General features: G+C 39.0%; 1 protein-coding gene across 2 annotated transcripts; it reads right to left on the reverse strand.

Annotated features, from left to right (window-relative positions):
* Positions 1-636: 636 nt before the first annotated feature.
* LOC122558356 (MARVEL domain-containing protein 3-like) lies at positions 637-25,592 on the reverse strand. 2 transcript variants are annotated; one of them, XM_043706829.2, is made up of 4 exons: positions 25,452-25,592; positions 19,258-19,926; positions 17,977-18,107; positions 637-1,315 (listed from the first exon to the last, which is right to left on the reverse strand). In XM_043706829.2, exons 2-4 carry the CDS (start codon positions 19,722-19,724, stop codon positions 726-728), a joined length of 1,188 nt encoding a protein of 395 aa, XP_043562764.2. In that variant the 5' UTR covers positions 19,725-19,926; positions 25,452-25,592; the 3' UTR covers positions 637-725. The 2 variants fall into 2 exon arrangements, with proteins under 2 accessions (XP_043562764.2, XP_043562763.2); XM_043706828.2 differs by lacking the exon at positions 637-1,315 and adding an exon at positions 10,498-12,017.
* Between the last annotated feature and the right edge of the window lie 813 nt (positions 25,593-26,405).

Consider the following 26,405-nt stretch of genomic DNA (forward strand, 5'->3'; position numbering starts at 1 on the left):
CTGAGTATTACTCATGATCATATTGAATGACAAAGCAGACTCAAGGATGATGTGGTTCGTTTACACTCCTATTTCTGATGTTCTGAAACCTAAACTGGCTATTTTTCCTGAAGCAAACATGCTTTTCTGATTTCCTAGTTTCCATTTGTATCTCAACAAAATATGTATTTTAATATTAGTTTTAAGAATATTAAAAGAATAATCTTATGTTTGTACAATACTGAATATAACAGATTACTCATGGTTACACATTTAAAATCACCCCCCATCCAAAAATTTTCAGACTTATTTTTAAGGAAACACATTATCCTCTTACGTTACTGCTTATTATTTTTCTTTTCCACCCCACACCACATCGTCACCCACACCACCACCCACCCTACACCTTCACCTACCCCATCCGACCCCCTCACCCAACCTCTGTTTAGGTTCATCTAAACTTTATCTAAGATATGATTCGGAGATGCCGGTGTTGGACTGGGGTGTACAAAGTTAAAAATCACAAAACACCAGGTTATAGTCCAACAGGTTTAATTGGAAGCACACTCGCCTTCGGAGCGACGCTCCTTCATCGGGTGATTGAAGGAGCGTCGCTCCGAAAGCTAGTGTGCTTCCAATTAAACCTGTTGGACTATAACCTGGTGTTGTGTGATTTTTAACTTTATCTAAGATATGTCTGAAAATTCTTTTTAAATTTGTATATAGAATATATTGTCTTAAGAACCTTACTTCTCTCTGTTCAGTTGTCCCATCTTTCGATAAAATTGCCCTGTCAGTATTGCACTGGCACAATATGATATGATAAGGAGTATTCCGAAGCAGACTGCTGCTGCATCAGAACCAGCTAAATCACAGTTCATCCAGCTGAGACCATACCGTGCATAAAGAAGTTCCCTCTCCTTACAAACATCTGTGTTATTAACCTGGAGGACAAAATACAAGTAAAGTCCAACTCCTGCTGCATAACCCAAAGATGCCAACACATTGAAAATTACTTCAAAAATCAACCACTTCCGGCATATTTTATGTAAATATTGAGCATTCTTCACCATGATACCTAGAGTGATGGCAAACATAGCGATAGTTACTCCAATGCCAGTGTAGAGTTCAGGTGCTCTCATTAAAATAAACTGTCGGTCAAGCTCCTGTACTTGATTGAGTTGCTCCCCTTCAAATGGAGAATAGTCACTGTTGATACTGAAGAAGCTTGTTGCCAGTCCACCATTACTGCTGTATCCTGAGAGAATAATGTACGATGCCACTACACACACCAACACCAGCATATCTAACATGATCTCCAGCATCTGAACTATACCTGACAAGAAAGGAATCATGTGTAAGTAATCAATTTGGGTATGTTGCCATTAATTATCTTTCAATATCAATTTCCTAGACTCCTTTTATCTGGGAATTCACCATTGGATTAAAGGTTATTTATTCCTTTTTTAAAAACTTTTCCTACATGATGTCATGTTGGGGCTCAGTTTACTTGAATCAGATTGGTTTGCCTGTGTGTCAGTTGGTTGTATACAAGCCTGTTAAGGGTATTGGAAGAACAGATAGGAACAAAACCAAATAGGTCAAAAAGACTCACACAGGTGTTCATTTTTGTTCACTTTGAAATGAGCATTAATTACTAAATCAAAAATTGACAACTAATTTGAAAAAAAAACACAGGTGTCTTGGGTGGATAGATGCTTTAAAACTTGCTATGCTCTTTTCTATCCTTTATAGACCTCCTACATATTTGACTCATCTCACCTGTTTCAGTGCTTTTTGCCATTGGTACACATCACTAAAATGAACAGAGCTTTTTGAGTGTCAAATCTCTTTTGAAAGTTGCAGTTTTATTGACTGCTGAAACTTTATTTGTATTAAGGTTCATTTGGGTTTAACGGACTACAAATGAACCTTGATAAATATACATTTTGTCCAACTCCTAAAAACAGTTCAGCAAAACCAAAATTATCAATACAATTTTAAAATTCAACTAAAATCATTCAGTCATATTTCACATATATTTTATAGTATTTGGGGTGGGTGCTATTGTGTTTCATAATATTTAATTAGGTGGCAACATTAAAAATATGATCTCAATAATTTTAACACTACAACTGGCAATAAAAACTATGGCTTCAAATATCTTGGCTAGCATGGCCAACATAATATATAACACAACATGAATGTTATGTAATTTGTTCCCCATACAATTTATATCAATCTTTTCATTATAGTCATAGAGTCATGGAGATGTACAGCATGGAAACAGAACCTTTGGTGCAACTCGTCCATGCTGACCAGATATCCCAACCCAACCTAGTCACACCTGCCAGCACCCGGCCCATATCTTCCAAACCCTTCCTCCTCATATACCCATCCAGATGCCTTTTAAATGTTGCAATTGTACCAGCCTCCACCACTTCCTCTGGCAGCTCATTCCTTACCCACACTACCCTCTGCATGAAAAAGATGCCCCTTAGGTCTCTTTAATAATACATAAAGTGTAACAATTGAAGATTTCTTTAGAAGTATTATTTATAGAAATTAGAAACTTTATTCTGCAAACTTTAGCTAATTAATTGTGGTACTTTTGGTCTTCTCTATTAAACAAAATTTACCAAATGTGTATGAACACAAAGATAAGTGTAAGGAAAGAATAGTGTTCAACCTTACAGCACAATGATCTGCAAAACGTGCAATCTGCCCAGCAGTGTCTTCTGATGGCACCATACTTTGGCTCTACTTCCCTTTCAGGAAGATTTAACAAGTTATTAATCACTCTTTTTGTGGGAAGAAGAGCTTCATGATTGTATCCTCATTGTCCTCCAGTTATGATTTAACCTGAAACAGTGCTCGGGATTCTTCTTCAGTTCTCAGCCTGAAAGCAGATACAACCCCAGTGCCACAAACTTCACCATTCATGGGGCAAGGAGGCTTGTAGGAAATCCACCACAGCTGGAATGGGGATCAAAACCCATGCTGTGACAGCAATCTGATCCACAGCTGTCATCCACCCAACTGCTGCCCCCACCCCCCAGTACCTCTAGCTCATAGGCAGAATGACTTCCTACTCAGAATCAACCTTTCCTAGTCCAGCAGATCTCTTATATATCTACAGGTCTCTTTTCAATGCTGAAGAATGCAAGTTTTTCTTAAGTCTCTTCTGATCCTAGGGATCAGTGTGTGGTTGTTCTGTATTTTTCTGCAACTCGTATTTATAAAGTATACTTAACATAGAAAACGTACCAAGGTGCTTCATAAGAACATTTACAAACAAAATTTAATACTTAACTTCAGATGATCAATTGCTTCATCAAAGGTGTCATTTTAAGGGAGGAAGAAGATGCTGAAGTAGAGAGGATGAGGGAGGAAATTCTAGAGTTTAGGGCTTAGATGTCTAATGGAATAATCCCCCATGGTGGGGTGAAGGTATAAGAGAACAGAATTGGAATAATGCAGAGTTCTCAGAGGGTTGTAGGGTTTGAAGAGATTGCTGAAGGGTAAGACTGTTGAAGATTTCAAACACAAGGATTTAATTGTAAGGTGTTGCTGGACAGGAGTGAGTTCGTAATGGGCATTGGGCTACATTGTTTGACAATCTCACTCAAACATGTTTAATATTGTTATAAAGTTTAGTTGGGGCGAGGGGCAGAATAGTGGTAACTTCATTCTATATCTAGCTGTGTTGTACATTCCCTGGGGTGTTTGAATTGGGAAATGGTTCATTCATTAACCTCCCTGACCTAGGAAGAGTGTCAAAATTTGGAAATAACTTACAAATTATTTCAGTTTTTCTCTGTACTGGCAAAAATTGCAGTAAACCTACTGTAACAGTTTTGCTAAAATTAAATACTGTTGGGACCACTGATTGATCAAATCAACCTCAGATTAATGGCCAATACAATCGTTTGAAATAGACATTGTTCACCTATGGCTCAGAATTAGCCATCAATTTCCCCACTGCATGACACTGGCAAATGATACTCGAGGCAAACATATCTACTTTCGAAAATGTACTCTTAGGCGAGGGAACACCACTAGGAAGACTCTCAAATATTACCTCTTCTTCAGTTACTTTTGAGAAGGTGTGTGGCTTTCTTGAACTTTTGCAGTGAGTGGTGAAAATACTCACTACATGAACAGTGTATGGCACTCTCAGATTCTCCATGGAGTGATTTCAAAGGGGGCAGCTGCATGCAGCTGGAAGGCTTCATATTTTAATGTTAATTTAACGAAAAAACAGGATCTTGCTTTCAATAAAGATATTATTAGCTCTAGACCAACTCAAAGTTAGTTTCAAAGCAAATAAACAACATTGTGCCAAACAAGTGCCAAGCAATGACCACCTCCAATGACAAAACATAACTTGTACTCCTTTGACATTCAATGTGATTAATTTATTTTCAATGCTCTAATTCAGTAATAACATTTTCATTACAGATGAAGTGAAATTAAGAAGCACTTTTGGTGTATGTTTGAAACTCTTTTGCATGCTGCAAATGATGCTAGACCAATTATTATTTTTGAATTGAGATAGAGTTTTGTTAACTATAGGTATTAAAGAATATAGATAAAGGTCAGCCTTGATCTCACTGAATGGCAGAAGAGGCTTGAGGGGTCAAGTAGCTTACTTCTGTTTCTACTGTACAATGTTAACAGATGTTATGTAAAATAATAGTTAGTTTTGTCAAAACAAGAAAAAAAAACATATTTCTTCTTTGTGGGTGAGCCTAAACACAAAACTGACAGAGCTGGACAAAAATGTTTTTAAAATGCAGTGAACTGAAGGAGTGATATCAGTGCTTACAAGAAGTTCTAGTACAAGCAGTCCCACTATTAAAACCTGCAACAACACTGTTCTTGTTTCATTTGCACAGAAAAAGTCCAGAACAATTATCTTATACCCTAATTCTGACCAGCAGCTAGTCACAGAATAACAAACTGAGGAGCTGATGTTGGAAGGATGGGTAAGACTGCATTTTAATCCTCAGTGAACTTCATGTATTTCTGCATAGAGTGAACATACAAATATTGACTAAAATAGAGATCATTACTCTTGTAATATTTTAAAGATAAGACATTATCACGTGAGTCAAGCTTCAGGTATGGACACAATGGCTCCACATTTGAATTCCTCTTTCCCAGAATAATAACATCTACTAAAATAAAGATAACATTTTGAGCCATCTATCACAGTAAATTGGGTTTGGTTAGCCGGTCAACTGGTTTGCAAGGCAGATCATGTCAAGAGCGTGGAATTAATTCCTGTACCAACTGAGGTTACCATGAAGCAGACTGTCAAAGTCATTTAGGCAAAAGTGGGTACTGCAGATGCTGGAGATTAGAGTCAAGATTAGAGTGGTGCTGGAAAAGCACAGCAGGTCAGGCAGCATCTGAGAAGCAGGAAAAATCGACATTTCGGTCAAAAGCCTTCATCAGGAATGAGGCTGGAAGCCTCAGGGATGGAGAGATAAATTGGAGGGGGATGGGGCTGGTGAGGGGAGTGCAACAGGTGGATGGAGGTGGGAGTAATGGTCAGAGGGGAGGGTGGAGTTGATAGGTGGGAAGGGAGATTGGCTGGTAGGACAGGTCATGCAGATGTGCTGAGCTGGAAGGTTGGAACTGGGGTAAGGTGGGGAGAGGGGAAATGAGAAAACTGGTGAAATCGACATTGATGCCCTGGGGGTTGGAGGGTCCCGAGATGGAAGATGAGGCGTTTTCCCTCCAGGTATCGGTGGTAAGGGAATGGTGATGGAGGAGGCCCAGGACCTGCATGTCTTCGGCAGAGTGGGAGGGGTTGCAAAATGTTTGGCCACAGGGTGGTGGGGTTGATTGGTGCAGATGTCCTGAAGATGTTCTCTGAAGCACTCTACGAAAAGGCGTCCAGTAAAGGACACACCCCCCACCAACCCAACCTCCACTCCCGGCACCTTCCCCTGCAACCGCAAGAAATGCAAAACTTGCGCCCACACCTCCCCCCTTACTTCCCTCCAAGGCCCCAAGGCATCCTTCCATATCTGCTACAAATTCACCTGCACCTCCACGCACATCATTTACTGCATCCGCTGTGGCTGCCTCTTTATTGGGGAGACAGGCCGCCTACTTGCGGAACATTTCAGAGAACACCTCTGGGACACCCGGACCAACCAACCCAACCACCCCGTGGCTCAACACTTCAACTCCCCCAACTCACTCCACCAAGGACATGCAGGTCCTTGGACTCCTCCATCGCCAGACCATAGCAACACGACGGCTGGAGGAAGAGCGCCTCATTCTCCACCTAGGAACCCTCCAACCACAAGGGATGAACTCATATTTCTTCAGTTTCCTCATTTCCCCTCCCCCCACCTTGTCTCAGTCCCAACCCTCAAACTCAGCAACACCTTCCTAACCTGCAATCTTCTTCCTGACCTCTCCTCCCCCACCCCCACTCCGGCCTATCACCCTCACCTCAACCTCCTTCCACCTATCGCATTTCCAACGCCCCTCCCTCAAGTCCCTCCTCCCTACCTTTTATCTTAGCCTGCTTGGCACACTTTCCTCATTTCTGAAGAAGGGCTCATGCCCGAAATGTCGATTCCCCTGCTCCTTGGATGCTGCCTGACCTGCTGCGCTTTTCCAGCAACACATTTTCAGCTCTGATTTCCAGCATCTGCAGTCCTCACTTTCTTCTTATAGGGTAGGGGGGGGTGGGTCTGGGAGGGATGCTCTTCAAAGGGGCAGTGTGGACTTGATGGGTTGAATCTTTTGCCCCACACAGTAGGGATTCTATGACTCTAAGTCTCACCTGCCCCAGAGGTGTGTTCTAACATATGCAGACAAGATTCTTATTTTAAAATGATTGACTTGATAAGCTCTGTGAAGGAATGACCACATTTAGGAAAGTTAGACCAGATATTACAAAAATTATTCTAAATAAAATATGTGAAATATGTAAATAACAGCAAAAAGTGGTATTATTAAAATGCACGTGGTTAGTCAGACAAGATGTTTGCATTTAATGAATCAGTGTTACCTTTGATGAAAATGTGATACTGTTATCACAAAACCTTTAATTTTGTAGATTTTTCTCCTTGTGCCTTTGCACTGTTTCAACACACAGCTGTAAACCAACAAACAAAGTTTCTCACATGACCAGTGGAGTGCCACAAGGATCAGTGCTGGGTCCTCTGCTTTTTGTCATTTACATAAATGATTTGGATGCGAGCATAAGAGGTACAGTTAGTAAGTTTGCACATGAAAGCAAAATTGGAGGTGTAGTGCACAGCGAAGAAGGTTACCTCAGATTACAAAAGGATCTTGATCAGATGGGCCAATGGGCCGAGAAGTGGCAGATGGAGTTTAATTCAGATAAATGTGAGGTGCTGCATTTTGGGAAAGCAAATCTTAGCAGGATTTATATAATTAATGGTAAGGTCCTAGGGAGTGTTGCTGAACAAAGAGACCTTGGAGTGCAGGTTCATAGCTCCTTGAAAGTGGAGTCGTAGATAAACAGGATAGTGAAGAAGGTGTTTGGTATGCTTTCCTTTATTGGTCAGAGTATTGGTTACAGGAGTTGGGAGGTCATGTTGCGGCTGTACAGGATATTGGTTAGGCCATTGTTGGAATATTGCGTGCAATTCTGGTCTCCATCCTATTGGAAAGATGTTGTGAAACTTGAAAGGGTTCAGAAAAGATTTGCAAGGATGTTGCCAGGGTTGGAGGATTTGAGCTATAGGGAGAAGTTGAATAGGCTGGGGCTGTTTCCCTGGAGCGTCGGAGGCTGAGGGGTGACTTTATAGAGGTTTACAAAATTATGAGGGGCATGGATAGGATAAATAGACAAAGTCTTTTCCCTGGGGTCGGGGAGTCCAGAACTAGAGGGCATAAGTTTAGGGTGAGAAGGGAAAGATATAAAAGAGATCTAAGGGGCAACTTTTTCACGCAGAGGGTGGTACGTGTATGGAATGAGCTGCCAGAGGAAGTGGCGCAGGCAGGTACAATTGCAACATTCAGCATTTGGATGGGTATATGAATAGGAAGAGTTTGGAGGGATATGGACTGGGTGCTGGCAGGTGGGACTAGATCAGGTTGGGATATTTGGTCAGCATGGACGGGTTGGACCGAATGGTCTGTTTCCATGCTGAACATTTCTATGACTATATGACTCTAAATCCAAAACAAGCCAAAGTGAAACACAGAAGAAACTGGAACAATCCTCCCACCATTTGCATTTCCTGGTATTTGCTTCATCAAAGTGCGTGAAAATCAAAGGAATTTTGAAGGAGGGTTCTTATGCAATCAGAGAATGAACTAGTTTGAATGTTCAGTATCCAATTTAAAGATTATGATAGAAGAGCATTAATCATATCAAGATTCAGAATTCAAAGAAATTTAGTTTACATGTTCAGTTTCAAAGTTAAGGAAGTTTCTGACAAGTTAGCAACAAGATTAATTTGCAACTGGGCAAATTCTTCTTGAATCTAAACAGATCCTCAAGACCCAGTTTAAAGAGAAGAAATTCCATTTTGAGCCTCCCCCATCTATAAGTGGCAAATCTACAAAATAATTCACGCGTTTATGTTGCCTTTGAATGATCATCTTGAAGATGCGTGTCACTTCGATTGGGCATCTTTCAGTAACTCTCTCAAGTGTGTTAAAAGTGGCAGATCATTTGGCTTCAGTTTAAATCCACCTCTGTATATCTTGGAGGTAAAACATACTCATGGGTTATCGGGGGATATGTCATAATGTATATTTTGTAGTCAAAGGCTCAAACCCACTCTCTCACCCAAATAGAAAGCATGTCACAATTGTATGCTTTGACAAATCCATGCAAATTAAAGTGGACAATTATTTTGTGTTTAATGGCAACAGGAGCCAAAGAATTGTAACAGAATATGACTCCCCCCAAACATTTCTTGCAATAAAATTTTGTGGCCTTGATGTAACACTTCTGGACAATTTTGTATAACATTACAGCAAGTGCTGTGTGTAGATTTTTGTAGATTGTCAAATTACATTTGTGTCACAAGTGGGGGACATTCTAACAACAAGCAATTAATATCACAGGATAATTATGAACACAAAATACCGGTATCCTGGGTGCATGTAGCCAGCATTTCTGAATAATATATTTAGCAACAAATATTTTATGGAGGCACAGGCAAGTCTGTGTCTCTCTTCATAATGCTTAAAATTATATATTGATACTTTCAATTGAATATAGTCCTCTTTCAAGTGAGAGTGCAAAAGATCCTGCAAAGTGTATAACAGTGTCCAATCTAACAATTTTTGTATGGTACCTGAGTGACTAACATAGTTCTGTTGTAATAAATCCAGATTTGTTTGCCTTGTTAAATAAGAGCATATCAGCAAAGCAATTCGTCATGACCATGTTGATTACAAGTCTTTAATACAAAGCAGACCTGAATGGAAAGGTCTGAAACTGCACTTGATCCTCTTTATAATGACCTGCAAAACCAACAAAAGGTACTGGTCTAAGACCAATCATTTCTTAAAGCAGGAAGAGGATAAACAATTATGGTACAGCTATGCTAAGCCATTCGTAAAGCTATTTGCTACATTCAAAGGGATTACCAAGTTTTCAGTTTTCGCCCTGATACTAAAGATATTTTGCACATGAAAGCTTGAAATTTAAGGAAGCTACGAAAGATTTTAAAATTCAGAACAGTTTATTAGCATTCATTTTGAAGCTGCAACAATTGTGCTAGTTCTCAACATCACTCTTAGTTCTATGTATTTTAGTTTCATTCTGCTAACATCTTTAGTAACATGAACAAAAGCAAATATTACATTATATATAGTTTACTAATATTAAAAGCAACATCTTTAATAAATCAACCAGATCAAAATAACATGATCTAATACATATAATGTATAAATGCTTCAAAAATAGAAAAATTAAGCATACTAATATTCAAAATACAATTTTTCAGTAGTTATAAAAGGTGAGTAGTGAGTAAAGCTGGCATAATTACAAAACATATTTTTGACTCCATTTTAGATTTGTTCAGAATTTTGATGATGTTTAAAATTCTTAATCAACATTTTGGAATCTTTGTTCATCTAGTGCACTAAGATAGCAATGGAACATTACTAATTTTTATAGTAGCCATAACTAATACTTGGACATAGTAGTTTTTAAAAATCAACTTGTTTGGATGTGTTCTGACTTTTCTCTACATCTCAAGATGGGACCTGAGCCCCATTCTTCTAGCCCAGAGATTGGACCAAAGCACCACTAACCCTTTAACATCGTTTCTATTTGTTCACACCGCAACAAATCTTTAAATCTAAATTGCACTAAAAGATATTTTCATTGTTATCAAACAGCTTATTGATCTCATGATTTAATGCCCAACTCCAATCAATTTTGTGCTGTGGATGTCGATTGATATTATTTAAATTCCTGTTTCATTTTTTTAAAAATTCAACAGGATGCTTTCATCCCATAATTATACCTAAATTCTAGACTTGAACAGGCCCATGCATCTTGTTCCTTTATTAAAAAAAAAGAATTTTTTTTGTTCTGTTAACTGAGAATATGGCACAATTGAACAGGATTACTCTTAGCTGAAAAGCCTGCTCGAAATCTGACAAACTATTAAATTATTGGATTTTGTTCATTTGTGCTTTCTTAAAACTGTAATCTGCAAGATTGTGACTAAACTGTTCATTTGACATGCAACTCAACGTGGAAGGAGAGTGCGATTGATACCTCACTCTGCAATAACTAAGATATTTCTTTAGTCTATCACTTACCCAAATTGGCTTTCTGAGAGTAAATGCTTGTCAATTAACTCAAGTGAGAAATGTAAAATATAAGTTAACCAACTCACAAACAGTTATGAAAAGTAAAAATGAAGAGCAGGCATACCAGCAAGCCCCACTGCTACTGAACTCCTGACTTCATCCAACCATATCAATTCATGTGTGCAGTAATATTGGCAGGAGTGTGAGATAGATCAAATTAAAAATGAGGAGTTCAGTGACTTTTGTGATTTCTTTCTGAAGGTATTCTTCTCTTAAAGCATCTAATATTTTACAACTATGTTTGAATGCTGCAGCCTTAATAATTCTACAACATTTATAGAGCTTGCTATTTTCTGAGTAACATGTTATTAAATTCTGATGCTTTTTGACCCTATCAAAACCTACAAAAAACAACAAAGTAGTCCACTACTGCACTATTCTTTTAAGATCAATTCTAGTTGTTTTTGCAAGACATTCTCAGATTCTAATTCAAATTGTAACAAATTCATTTGTTACATTCAAATCCAAATTGAATGTTTACAAATATTAAAATTTCATGTATTAGATAAAACGGAATATTACAAAAACTGATGCCTTATTTCTGTTTGAGAATTTACACATAGGGAGATGAATTTAAACTTAAACAATTGTAGTTTCGATATTGACTTCTTCTTTCACACCTTTCAGTCTCCTGACTTTTCGAAATGCCAGAACTGCAGCGACTGCATTGAGTACATATATTATGATAGCAAGGCAGCCACACAGACCACCAACAATGTCAGCACCGTGCAAACTACAGTTAAACCCATCATAGCCTTTACTCTTGTACATACCCTCTCTCTCTTTACACACTTCTGAATTGTAGCTCTCAATCAAGTGTTGAAAATAAAAGTAAATAGCAGGTATGTAGCCAAGTGCAATTGCTACATCCAGAATACATTCAATAATCAGTAAGAAGGGAAATCGCCAAGGTATCCGAGCCAAGCCTAAAACCAGCATAAGGCATGCAAAGGACATCAAAGCCCCACTATATGCCATTATGGCAATGACTGTAGGCAGCTTTAGCTGGTAAAATGCAACATCCAACTCATTTACTTTTTCAGCCTCAGCTCCTTGAAATCCACTATATGCTGATCCAAATGTGTAGTAGTAGAGACTTCCTAGGCTGGAGAGATCTGTGTAGCCCCCAGTGCCACTGTAGGAGATTGCCCCACATATCAGAATTAACAGATTGAGAAGCACCTCCACCAACTGACAGAGACCTGCAACAAAACAACCAAAACACATCCAACTATTAACAACTAATCACCAAGATGTAACCATTCAATTCTCTCATCTGCAGACATAAACTTTGAATAATTTTGTAAAATTAATGTACCTAGAATAAAAGTGTCCAACTGAAAAAAAATGGAGGATCTCTTGCAATGTTCACTTATTCTGCTTCAAGATCTAATGCACATCTTCCACATTTGCACTATCTCAGATGAATATCAGGCATTTTAGAAGGCAGAGTCTCAAATACAAAAGTGCAGCAGCACGTAGGGTTCTCCAGCACATTTGCCTGAGTCAATACCAACACTGTTGGTTGGGTCACAAATGCACTGAACGGATGATGGCTACATTCCCACTGACATGTTCAATGTGAAATTGCTTGTACACAAGACCAAAAAGGTGCCCATGTCTACAAAGCAAGGTCGTCTGCAAATAAGAACAAGTTGGCTGGGATTGACATTAGTCTGAGGGAAACCCTTGCTGTTGTTCGGAGTACCTGGAAACAAGCAACCAGCAAGAGCATGCAGAAGGCAAAAGTCAGAAATGAAAAATTGGAAATGACAGTGTAACAAAAGGAAGAAATGCTTTTCATCTATGCCAGTTGTGGAAAGGATGGCCCGTTATAGCCAAAAGGATGTTCAGTCCAGGATGACATACATTTTGGGCTCAGTCCATTGTCTCTTCTACTATAACAAAAGATTGAGTGAGAAAACCAGCAAGGGGACTATTAAAATAGATACATGTGGAGGTAATAAAGGTACAATTGAGGTCTATAACAGGATAGCTGGAGACAGTTAATGTGCAGACCTGGACATCTCTTGTGATTGATAGGCTTTGAATAGGATTCAGAGGTAGCTCACAGTTCTGTGCTGACAGCGTTTTACCTATGTCTCCTTTATCCTTCCACTGCATCTCTGACTTTAACTCTCTCTCATTGTACATTCTCTAATCCTCGCCGGGCTGTAAGTATCCTAATAGTGGATGATTTCTGTGTTCATTTGCATGTGTATTTCAGTTTGGACACAAGCTCATTACAATTTACATTTTTTTGTCCTTTTTATTTTGTTTGAAAGTATTGGGTTGGGATTTGGGAGGACAGAGAACACAAGAAAGGAGATTTGACATAGAAAAAAAGAGAGATTTAGGAGACATTTTATTCAGCAAAAAAAGTTCTAACTTTCTCACACTGTCTCTCAAAACTGGAAAGTAGGTTATTTTTATTCAAAAGATTAATGCCCAGAGATGAATTTCCTTTAATTTTATGATGATAAAGCAAAAATATTAGAGATGCTGGAAATCTATAACAAAAACAGAAAATATTGGAGTCAGCAAAGGTTTGATTTATTGCAAGGTGATGGAACATAAAAGAGATGGTTTGCTACAATTGTATAGAGCACTGGTGAGTCCACATCTGCCATATTGTGTACAACTTTGGCCAAACTGACACTCCTGAAGAGCTAATGCCCGAACTGTTAACTCTCCTGCTCCTCGGATGCTGCCTGACTGGCTGACCAGCACCACTTTTTAACCCTGAACTGAAGCAGTTCAATGAGGTCAACTGATTCCTGTTATGAGGAATGGGTTGGCCTATATTGATTGGTATTCAGGAAAACAAAAGGGGATCTTAACAAAACAAAATTGTGATGGGAGTTGGCAGGACAGATGTTGAAAGGAGGCTTCTGTTTGTGAGAGCATCTAGAACTAGAGGACCAAATATCAAAAATAAAGGCACTTATCATTTAAGACAAAAATAATGAACATGCTTTACTCTTTGGCTCATGAGTCTTTAGAACTCTTTTCCAGAGTGCAGTGAGGGTGGGGTCATTGAATGTTTGAACAGTAGGGGTAAATAGATCCTTGACTGACAAGCAAGTCAAAAGGATGTTGGCAGTAGGTAAGAAAATCAAGTTGAGGTTATGGTCTGATTAAATGGCAGAGCAGGTTGAAAGGGGTCAAATGGCCTTCTCTTGCTCCTAATTTGTATTCGCATTGAAGTGGAGTGCTATCTACTGAAACACAAGACAGCGTCAACTTGTTTATTTTTTTGATGGTTTCCGTCTGACCTACCAAATGTTTTCAAAATTTTCAAATTTTGTTCCTTTTACAAAGATTAAGGTGCTGTCAGGTGGGGCCTGGAAGAATGAGGTTAACCCATCATAGATCGATGTATCCTTTGTAGTCACAGTGTATTCATTCTGCACAATACTACTCACTTTAAATTCTTCATAACAGGCAGAAAACAATACCCAAGTGTATTATGTTCCAAACCTAGAGGATTACGCAACTAGTACACAAAACCAGTTAAACCAGAATTGCTGCATTCTGTCTAACCCTGATTAGTTCTGTTGTAATGCAGTAACTAAAAAGAGACCGAGTTTCACATACCTCCGTGGTTCAAAATCACTCCTGTACTATACATTCCAATTTCACATCGATTGCCATTTCAGTAGATTCAGCTTCAATTCCAAAGCAAGGGTTTTGTTTTAATCTCTCTCCCTTTTAATTTGATTCTCAAATAATATTGGAAGCATAAAATGAATATAATACCAAATCTTGAAGGGAGAAATTTGATTCAGAATATTTTTGTCATGAAGCAACAAGAATTTGAACTAAGCACTCAGGTCTTCTATCTGTTCTCTCTGAATGTGATGCTTCTGCCATTCTAAATGTTGACAGATTTTGTAAGGCTGAGACTCTATATACTTTCTAATCCCTTCCCAATACTGTTTACCAAGTTAAATCTACTTGTCAATACTTCCTGATGAAGTCGTTCAAAAGATGAATGGTAAAATTCAGGTAGAACTATATCACTTGTCTTCTTGTTAAAGAAAACCAAAGGATTTTTTTTAGGACATCCTGGGCAACATTTCATTCTTCAACCAATATTATCAAAAATTCGCATTAACCCTTTCTGCTTGACTTTTCTTCAGGATGTTAGTTCCTGTTAGAACCATATAAAAAGGCCATGTTCAAGATGGGTCTTACTCAAAACATTTCAAAGACCACAAGGACTGACTCTAATGCTCTAAATGCATAGCTGCAGATGTTTAATTTGTAGACAGAATAAATTAAATATTTCTGGTATATTCTGAGTGAAAGGAAGACATTACAAGCTGGTCCGACCAGTATAGCAGTGTGGTGCTGATCATAGAAAGGTCAATTGCATATAACATATGAGCTCAAAAATGAGGACAGGCAGAAAGAGAAATAAAGTAAAATGTAATGCATCACATCAATTTTAAAAAAAGCTTAACTGTGTCATTATATGCTGTTTATACACTCACCTAATATTATTTTCCCCATTACAACAGTGATTACACTTAGATTATTGTTATAACATGCACTGTGGGCATCCTGAAATTATGGAAGATATTATATCAACATAATTTTTTGTTTTTTGTTTTGAAATAGACAGAGTCTATACTGATCACATTGTTTAATCAGAAAGCTATTTAAATCTGCTTTATATAATTTTATAATAAATATATTGTTTAAAATGCTCTTAAAAATTAGGAAACTTGAACGTAAAATTTTACGTGAAGTTCTATTTTTTTCTGATAACTGAATTAGCCAAGAACTTGCATTTATATATTCATTCTTATGACATTGAAAGTATTTTACTTTGATTAATTTACTTTTAAAATATAGTTACTGAGGGAAGGATGATAGACGTTGTCTACATGGACTTTAGTAAAGCTTTTCACAGGTTCTGCATGGAAGACTAATTACAAAAGTTAGATCACATGGGATTCAGGGAGAGCTTGCCAACTGGGTACAAAATTGGCATGATGGTAGGAAACAGAGGCTGGTGATGAAGGGTTGCTTTTCAGACTGGAGACCTGTGACCAGCAGTGTTCTGCAGGGATCGATGCTGAGTCCACTTCTGTTTATCATTTATATGAATGATTTGGTTGAGAATTTAGGAGACATGGTTAGTAAGTTTGCAGATGACACCAAAATTGTGGTGTAGTCAACAGTAACGAAGGCTATCTAAGATTACAAAGGGATCTTGATCAATTGTGCCAATTGGGTGAGGAATGGCAGATGGAGTTTAATTTGGATAAATGCAACATATTGCAATGTGGTAACAAACAAGGGCAGAACTTATACAGTTAATGGTAGGGCCTTGGGTAGTGTTAGCGGACAGAGAAACCTAGGGGTTCAGGTACATAATTCTTTGAAAGTTGCATCACAGGTAGACAGGGTGTTAACAAGGTATTTAGTATGCTTGCCTTCACTGCTCAGACCATTCAGTATAGGAGATAGGACATCATGTTGAGGTTGAGGTGACTTTTTGGAATACCGTGTATTGTTCTGGTTGCTCTGCTATAGGAAGAATATTATTAAATTGGAAAGGGTTCAGAAGAGATTTACCAGGATGTTGCCTGGACTGGAGGGTTTGAGACATAAGGATAAGCTGGATAGGCTGTGACTTTTTTTAATTGGAGCATGAGAAGTTGACAGGTGACCTCAGAGGTTTATAAAATCATGTGGGGCATGTAGGTCCTAGGATGGGGAGTTATAAACCAGGGGGCATATTTTTAGCTGAGAAGAGAAAGATTTAAAGGGGACCTGAGGGGCAACTTTTTCATACAGAGTGGTTTGTATGTGAAATGAACTGCCAGAGGAAGTGGTAAATGTAGATGCAGTTGGTTACAACATTTAAAAAACATTTAGATAAGTACATGAATAGGAAAGGTTTAGAGGGACATGGGCCAAACATAGGCAAATGGGACTACTTTAGTTTGGGAAACTTGATCGACATGGATGAGTTGGACTGAAAGGTCTGTTCACGTGCAGTATCACTATGCCTCTACGAGCAGTTGAGCCAGCCAGCAGATTGTGCACAGTAAGCAGATTGCAAAAATTAAGTAAACAACCGAATCCTCAATAATCAAAAAGCTATAACTTTGTCAATAATTTGAAGATTCTTATATGGATTATGTTGAATAACAGGTAGATATTCTTCTCAAGTGATAGAAGAACAAATTAGTGGCTATGTTGCTTGAGAAATTTCATATAATCTATTGTTGAAAACAACTGCTCGAATCATTTTCCAAGTACAATTTCAGTGTATTTTTTCACTTTCAAGGAAGCAGAGGCAGAGAAATAAATATTATAGCTCTGATTTTACAGATGAAACTAGGCACCTGCACTGGGTGGACTCCTCAAAGCAGCCCCAGTCTGGGGCCTTTTTCCCCAGTGGGGGAATAACAGCAATTCACTCAGCAGCAGACAGTTTATATAATGAATGGCCAACAAACAGCCATTGCCTAGGATCATTAGCATTTCCTGGTGGCAGAGAGGCTCCCTGCACATCAGGAAGCTGCTATTGCATGTTGTTTGGGGGTGAGGGGTGTGAGGAGGGGTTTTGGTCTCCCCATGTCTTCCCACGGAAGGGAGGTTTCAGAGCTGGAGACTCCATGGCTGAAGGAGAGCTTTCAAGCAGCAAAGGCCACCTCATAGGTTTCATACTGCTATTAGAAGGGTATCCCCTCTGACCAAAGGGGCCTTCTTGGCCATGGAATCCTGTGGTCCAAAGGTCTTATTCTCCTTGCACCCTGAGTAGCTGCTACCTCTCGCAGTGATGCTGCTGAGGCTGTCCGTTTATTGGCCCTCTAAATTGGCCAGTAGTGGGAAGAGCCAACTCATTGCCTTAACTGGACAGCAGGCCCGCTGCATTTTCAGTCCCATTAGCCGTGTGGGCTTGGGACCCCCATGTAGTCCCTAAGGCAAGACTGCCAAGTGCTGATACAGGTGCAGTGTATACACCTTCTCATGAAAGGTCCTCAATTTCATGCGTTAATGGGGTCTCTCTTCAGTGCTGCCTAACTTGCTGAGTATTTCCAGCATTTTCGTTTTTTATTTCAGATTATCAGCATCTGCAGCACTTTGCTTATGTACAAATGATTGGTATTCCTGATGTTAAACCTGATCTTGGCATCTTACCTCGATTTGTACAAAGGTAACGACAGCTGTGGCAATTTAGAATGCCTCCTGAATCTTCTGGCTTGTAGTAATACAGCTCCGGACTTCTATCTTCGGTTATTACATATTCTGGAGGTGGAGTTTCAGCATAACTATTAAAAAAGTAGAATAACATTTTTGCTACATGTAACCCAAGAATTTCTTTCTCAGTCAGTAAATGAAATACTGTTGTATAAATTATGGTTGTAATGTCTAACAATATTTACATTTTAATGTGGATTGGTTTAAGACTTCTAAAATTTTGTTCATCTTTGAAATTAAAAAACTTTCCGCTTAATTAAATACAATACAATCCCTTTAAAAAAAGCATACTTTACACTTCACTTTTATAACAGGGTCTGTCACTCAGCTTCAACAATCTAACAACCTCAGAACAATTTCTTCCCAGAATGACATTATTGTTTCCCAACCACACCATTTGCAAGAAAAAAAATTAAGCTGACTCTAAAATGGATTTGTGCTGATTTAAGTTAGCTTCTGACTAATCCAATTTAGTGGATTTTAGCCAGCTTAATACCATTCCCCCTTTATCAATCGAGAGGTATTTTAACCTCAAGTTTCATTTGCATGTTTACGCTCATATTTAAGAAACACAAAGTTGAACCCAGCAGAGACAAGATCATTTTTCTGAGCCACGTAGATCAGAAAGATCTAAACATCTTGGATTGTATTGTCTGAGAGGCAGTGGAAGAAAAACCACATTTGACCATGACGAGGAGGTGCCAGTGTTGGACCGGGGTGGACAAAGTTAAAAATCACCACACCAGGTTATAGTCCAACAGGTTTATTAGGAAGCTAGCTACCTGACGAAGGAGCAGCGCCCCAAAAGCTAGTACCTCCAAATAAATCTGTTGGACTATAAACTGGTGTTGTTCAATGATTTTTTTTACATTTGACCACAGCATCCTGAACTCTGTGTGGCTACTCATACAAGGAGCTGAAAATGTGTTGCTGGAAAAGCGCAGCCCTTGCTCATGCCTGAAACGTCGATTCTCCTGCTACTTGGATGCTACCTGACCTGCTACACTTTTCCAGCAACACATTTTCAGCTCTGATCTCCAGCATCTGCAGTCCTCACTTTCTCCTACTCATACAGGGACCCTGTGTCTTGCATACCAAGCCAAAACAGAATCAACTCCATTTGAGAGTTCTACATTATGAAACACAAACTTTCCTGAATGCATATAGATAAATTCTTTTCATTATCGGTTATTTTTTTCCCAAATTTACATTCCATCTTACTTGTTAGGTCTGTAGGGAATTTTTTCATCAGATGGCAAAGAAACCTCTTTTTCATTTCTGTAACGTTGTTGATTGCTGTGTTTTTCATAATTTTCAAGCTCATGAAAATTACGTTGTTTTCTTTCTTGGTTGTGATGATGGTCTCGATTCTCCCTTTTGTAGTGTTCCCTCTCTTTCCTGTCTCGGTTCTCTCTTGTATGATGCTCACGACCATAGCCGCCTCTAGCATGAGAACTTTTCTCTTCTGATCGTTCCTTCCTTCTATCTCTGTCCTGATCCCTGTTTTGTTTAGAGTAGTCCCTTCCTTGGTGATGTCTGTTGTCACCATCCTGATCCCTGCGAGGATAGGAACGCTCATTGTGGTGACGTCGGTCACGGTGGCCCTCCTGGTTGGGATGATCTCTCTCACCTCTTGTTAAATTTTTCTCAGCCCTATTTTCCAAGGAGCTCGTTAGTGGTTGGGCCATCTTTTTTCAGCAATATCAAATATTCCGTGATTTGTTTCAAAAAGATTATGTCACAAGCATATGTTTTCCAGCATTGACCAGGTCAATATTGAGGGAATTGTAACCAGGCAGAAAATTGATGATTCTTGAATATTTGTACAGTCACAGAAATTAAAATAATGGCAATGAAAATCACACAGAAGGTCAGGTTGATGCAAAATACCTGAAAATATATTAAAAAAAGAAAATAAAACTTAAAAATCTGGTTAAGTCCTTAAAGCTAGTTGCTAATTATGTTAAGAGGTTTTAGGCTGTGAAATATTTTAATTAACTTATTCCCATCTGTACTATTTACATGGTTGCCCAAGAATATCCTTAATTGCGTCACTTTGAACAGTTAACCCAACACTATAGACGAAAGATTTATCTGAACTTTAAGTGGAGTGGGATAGAAAACAATGACATTAGGATCTTTTGGCAACTCTCAATGACTTCTATCAATAGCTGATCATTCACTCAGCCTGACCAAATATTTCAATTGAAATGTTCTTGCCAATTTAAAAATTATAAACATACAGCCCTATGAAAGTGTTGCCTGGAGACTGCACTACCATAGAAATGCACAAAAACTCCTCCACCTACTTATCAGGTGGATACAAAGGAAGAGAAACTGCATTGGTTGTGTGGAGATCCATTTCACATATACTGGCTCAAAACTTATATTGCACTGTACCAGTTTAACATGTGTAAAATGGACACTTAAAAGTTTTATTATGGTGAGCAATGTGTACACTATTCATCATTGGAAATGTGCCCCTGTGGTGTAAAATTATGTCCCAATACATGTGTGAATCATAATGTAACACATGTATTGGGCCAAGCAGTGGAATGTGGTGAAACGGTTAAAAATTATGTCCCAATACATGTGTGAATCTAACCGGAATGGAGGTGTTGCTTAGTCCCGTGTGAATCTTATTACACACCTCCCCGTGTGAATCTTCTTATCTGTATGTAACCAGAATGGAATGTGTTTTTTAGCCTTGCTCTGCTGTTCACATGAATGTTTATATCTGGAAAAGAGTATATCAGCTGGAAAAGTCTCCAGTTCGGTGAGTCTGCTCCGGGGTTACGTTTAACCGCCGAGCGTGGGTTGTTGGCAACCGCTCTACGAGAACTGACGGCTCCCAGTTCCGGTAACATGTAGAGTGAGTATAAGCCAGACCCGTTGTAAGTATGAGACCTGGTTGTGGCGACGCTGCGGGGAATAAAATGCTCATATTCTAGCAGACTCGCCTCTTGGTCCTTTGTTCTGTGTCAGACTACTCTCCTACGAACCTGACCTTGAGAATTTTTTAAAACAGCCCCTCATCATATTGTTAAATCCAACTGCTTAGGGAGCTAGGCAAAAAGGGAGCTCAATGCTCATTTGTGCTCCCTTGGAAATTTGTTTATTACTGTGAGCAGAATGTCCTTTGAACAAACTGAAAACAGTAGCCTTTAAAAGATACCACTGGAGGCTGCCAGCAGAAAGGCAGATTTAGTAAAATTGCTAAGCCCCCTGACTGCTCACTGTTATTACCATCTCTAGTTGAACAGATTTCATTACATTACCCCTGCCCGCCTACAACTTCATCCAGGAAAAGCTTTTTCCCAAATGTAATATTTTAATAACTACAAATGTTCAAAGAAACTTAAATACTTATCTCTAACGTCCATGTGACTTTTCTCCTGCATTGTTCACAACAGCGCACAGGAGATTAAACAAATCCTGGAGATTCCAGGGCAGTCCTGGTGGGTTATCAACTCTATTGCTCCTCCATGACTGTCACCCCTATTTTGTCAGTAATAAACAGATGAATTCAATGGATCAATTTACCATGGTCCTCCTTTCTATTGTCTCCCAAATTGAGTATGATTGATTACTAGACCGCTAAAAAAAGGCTTTCATTAAAATAACATCTTTCATGATGAAAGGTCAATTAAAACACTATTAGGGTAATGAAGTACTTTGGAAATATCATTTCATCACTACTGTAATGAGGGAAGCAATGGCAATCAGTTTCATACAGCAAGATCCAACATCAAAATGATGATGATGAGCATCTTTCTTGAGATATTGACCAAGGTGTAAATATTGGCCAGGGATAACTTTTCTGTTCTTTGAAATTGAGACTAGGGTGTTTTCGTATCATTGATTAGTAGGTTAACTGAAAGGTGGCCCCTCCAATAATGAAGGACCCCATCAGCCTCACTTGTACAGAGGTAATAATTGCTTAGATTTTTGTGCTCATGTCTCTAGGTTGGGACTTCAACAAACAACCTTCTGTCTCAGAGGTGAGAAAATGCTACCAACTGAGCCACAGGTGATGCTCTTGTACAGTCTGCAATATTATTTAATAAGCACATAAGAGAAAACATAATGAAAGCATTAAAGGCTGCTCAGAGTACATTCAATTGTTACATAAGAAACAGGAGCTGAAGTACACCAAACAACCCCTCAAACCTCCCCAGTCATTCAATATGATTACAGTGATTCTTAGCCTCTACTCCAGTTTTCTGTAGCTCCCCATATCCCTGGATTCCCTGAGACCCCAAAGATCTGTTGCTTAGCTTTAAATGTTGGAACATCTATAACCTGCTGGGATTCATACAGTCTATTTCATATAGTTTCCTGGAACAATATGTTGTAGATGCAAACAGTGATCAAGCCATTTTAGATTATTAATGTGTAAAGAGACATGATCTCGGAGTACATGATGCCCTAGAAAACAATGACCGTGTAGAATGTTTTGGTTTGAGATGGAGAAACCTGGATCGGAAGAAACTATACTAAACCTAGATAAAAAGGGCATTTCCAAAGGGGCAGAGTTAGCTGAAGTAGTCGAGATAAATAGCAAAACAAATGCTTGAGGTACAATGGCGGACATTTAAGTAAACAGTTCATGACTCACAGCAAAAATATACCATGAGGAAAAGGGATAAACAGACCATGGTCAACCAAATAAGTTAAAGATAGCATCAAATTGAAAGAAAAAGCATGCCATGTGGCAGAGATTCATAGTAAGTCAGAGGTTTTGAAATGTTTTAAAAGCCAATAAAAGTAAGTGTGAGAAGATAAACAACGTGGGTAAACTAGAAAGTAATATCAAGACAACCAGTTGATCTTTTTTAAATACATGAAGAGGAAGAGAAAGGCCAGAGTGAACATAAGGCTGCCTGGAAAACAAGGCTAAGAAATAATTGTAAGGAATCAGGAAATGGCAGAGGAATCAAGAAAATATTTTGCCTCTGTCTTTACAGTAGAAATTGTGACACTGGATCTCCTCCCATATCATTGATTAGTAGCTCATCTGAAAGGTGGCCCCTCCAATAATGAAGTACCCCATCAGCCTATCAGGTAATGATAGCTTAGATTTTTGTGCTCATGTCTCTAGGTTGGGACTTCAACAAACAACCTTCTGTCTCAGAGGTGAGAAAATGCTACCAACTGAGCCACAGGTGATGCTCTCGTACAGTCTGCAATATTATTTAATAAGCACATAAGAGAAAACATTCACAAATAACATTCGAACAATGCTAAATAACCAAAGGAAGAGAAGAAATCAATACAATACTTATCACTAGGAAAAAGTGCACCAAGGAAACTAAGAAGCTAAAAACCGATGTACTCCTGGATCTGATGAGTTGTATCCTAGCATTTTAAAGGAAATACTTGCAGAAGTAGTGGTCGCACTGATTGTAATCTTCCAATAATCCTTAGATTCTGGAAAAGCTTCAGAGGATTAGAAGGCTGCCAATGTAACACCATTATTCAAAAAAAAAGGGAAGGAAACTCAAAAGAATAGGTAATTAAAGGCCAGTTAGCATAACATCTGTCATTGGGGAAATTGATAGAGTATTATAAGGGATGTAATAGCAGTGCATTTCAATTTACATAATATAATCAAGCTGAGTCAATGTGGCTTCATGAAGGGGAAATCATGACTGACAAATTTATTACAGTTCTGTGGGAAGGAAACAAGCAGGATAGATAAAGTAGATTTAATATATTTGGATTTACAAATGGTGTGCGCGAAGGCACCAGTTGCAAAGCATATTTAATAAGGAAAGAGCCCATGGTGTCGAGGATTGGATAGCAGCATGGAGAGAAGATTGGCTAACAAGCAGAAAGCAAAGTTGGAATAACGGGAGTGCCACAGGGATAAATGCTGGGGCCACAACTCTTTAGATTAGATTAGATTCCCTATAGTGTGCAAACAGGCCTTTTGGCTCAACCAGTCCACACCGACTCTCCGAAGAGTAACCCACCCAGACCCATTTCCCTCTGACTAATGCACCTAATACTATGGGCAATTTAGCATGGCCAATTCACCTGACCTGCACTGTGGGAGGAAACCCATGCAGACACGGGGAGAATGTGCAAACACCACACAGACAATCACCCCAGGTTGGAATTGAACCTGGGACCCTGATGCTGTGAGGTAGCAGTGCTAACCACTAAGCCATCGTGCCGACCTTTAAAATTTACAATACGTATTGATGACCTAGATGATGGAAGTGAATGTACTAATGCCAAGTTTGCAGATGACAAAAATTGAAGAGAAAGAAAGAAGTGAAGATGGCACAAAGATTCTATGGAGCAATATAGATAGGTTAAGTGAACAGACAAAAGCTTGGCAGATGGAATATAATTTGGGAAAATGCGAGTTTATGCACTTTGGAAGGAAGAAGAGATGTGCTCACTATGATTTAAATGGAGAGACTACAGAAAGCTACAACATAGAAGGAATTCAGGGGTTCTCATGCACAAATCACAAACTGCTAGCAAACAAGTTCAGCAGGTATTGGGGAATGCAAATGGATTGTTGACGTTTATTTCAAAAATAATTCAGTATGATAGGTCAGTCTTGCTCAAAATATGCAATGCACTACAATAGGAACATTGTGAACAATTTTGGTCCCCTTATCTGACGAAAAGTATGGAGGCAGTCCACAAAAGGTTCACTAGGTTGCTCCTGGGATCTTCTTATGTATTTTTTAACAATGAGTGGATGAATAGTTTGAGCTTGTACTCACGAGTTTAGAATAAAAGGTGACCTTTTGAAACATACAAGACTCCTAGAAGAGTTGAAAGGATGGAAGCTGCAAGATTGTTTCCCCTTGTAGAAGAGTCTAGGATCAGAAAACATATTCTAAGAGTGAGGGGTCACCCAGTTTGGGCAGATATGGGGAATTTCTTCCCTCAGAGGAATTCCTTACTTCATAGAACCGTGGAGGCTGGGATAGACAGTTTCTTAAACCAGCAAGGGAATCAAGGGTATGGGGAAAAGGCAAAACAAAAAGTTGAGGTTTCTCAATGGTGGGAAAGATTCGATGGACTGAACAATCCACACTGCTTCTACTTCTTCTAGATGGAGAATTGCAATGTTTTACAACCTTTGATTATTTCTCATATGTTTTACAGATTGAAGGTTTGCGTTAGCAGGTTTTCTTCCTTCGGTTTAAAGTGTTGGAAACTAGTGCGTTTCCAATATTAAAATGAAGTTTAATTATAGACATTACTGTTTAAGGTGACGAGATCGCTCAATGGGGTTCTTATTTTAGTTATACCAAATCAATTGTTACGTTAACGACTCTTCCCCGTTACCTGTTATGATTCTTATAACTATCAACAAGCAGGAAGTACTGAATTTCTATCTATATTTTGAAGAAAATAATCAAAACAAGTTATTGCTATCCTTTGCTTACATCTGCTGTATCGGATTCAAACTCCTGTTCAAGTAGAAAGTTCTTTTTTTCCGGAGAGGGGAGACGAACTTCGGGGAACCTTCTCCAGGGAACTCTGGTGCTTTTCAGCCGAATGGTGACTGCATCAAATAGTTGGAAATATGATACCTCAACACCTGACCGAAACTCACTTTGGAGAAGCTCAATGCTGAGAAGAACACTTGCCCCAGACGTCAGCAAACAGAGGCCCCAGCAGGAAATAAGTGTGATTCCTGGGTAGGGAGAAAACAACTTACTTCGTCCAGCTAACGAGCTACAAAGACTGAAATCTCACAGAGTTCCCTACTGAACATAGCCTAGTTACCAAAGTAGTCCGATGTAGTCCGTACTTCATAAATAAGCCATGCGTTGAACGAAAGCTGTATCTGCACTGCAAATACCACTCAGGTGGTTGCTCTAACCTTCCTACGTTTCTGCTGTCATAGCGCCTGCTCATCCCCAGGATTCCTGCCGCCGAACCTGTTGGCTTGACCTCGCCCAACCGGGGCTTTACAAATTGTGGAACCAATAGTTTTTTTTTGTGTAGCGTTTACATTTTCATCTAATTTGGAGATGCCGGTGTTGGACTGGGGTGTCACCTGATGAAGGAGCGTCGCTCCGAAAGTTAGTGTGCTTCCAATTAAACCTGTTGGACTATAACCTGGTGTTGTGTGATTTTTAACCATTTTCATCTTGTTTGCTATGGCCGCAGGCGATTCACTCAACTGGTAAAGACATTTCGTTTTGCACTAATCGAAATTAACAGCTTTCAGGTAATGAAGAACCAAAACTGTAGAATATATGTCAGGAACGAACAGTCTGTAAAATGCTTCAGTTAGTGCATTTCTTAGACACTAGTTCCAAGTCGACAAAACACAAATCAGAAAGTCTTCTTCTCGAGACGCTGTAGAAAAAGGTTACCACATTGCCCCCAAC

Source organism: Chiloscyllium plagiosum, unplaced genomic scaffold (genome assembly GCF_037043375.1).
Source record: "Chiloscyllium plagiosum isolate Xiang-an unplaced genomic scaffold, Cpla_swu_hap1 HiC_scaffold_17, whole genome shotgun sequence".
Lineage (NCBI taxonomy): Eukaryota > Metazoa > Chordata > Chondrichthyes > Orectolobiformes > Hemiscylliidae > Chiloscyllium > Chiloscyllium plagiosum.

Coding starts and splice junctions, on each gene's coding strand:
- LOC122558356 (XM_043706828.2), bottom strand. CDS start 19,724: ATGGCCCAACCACTAACGAGCTCCTTGGAAAATAGGGCTGAGAAAAAT. Junction 18,108..19,257: donor ATTCCCTACAGACCTAACAA/GTAAGATGGAAT, acceptor CTTTTTTAATAG/TTATGCTGAAACTCCACCTC. Junction 12,018..17,976: donor TTACCTTTGTACAAATCGAG/GTAAGATGCCAA, acceptor GTTTTGTTGCAG/GTCTCTGTCAGTTGGTGGAG.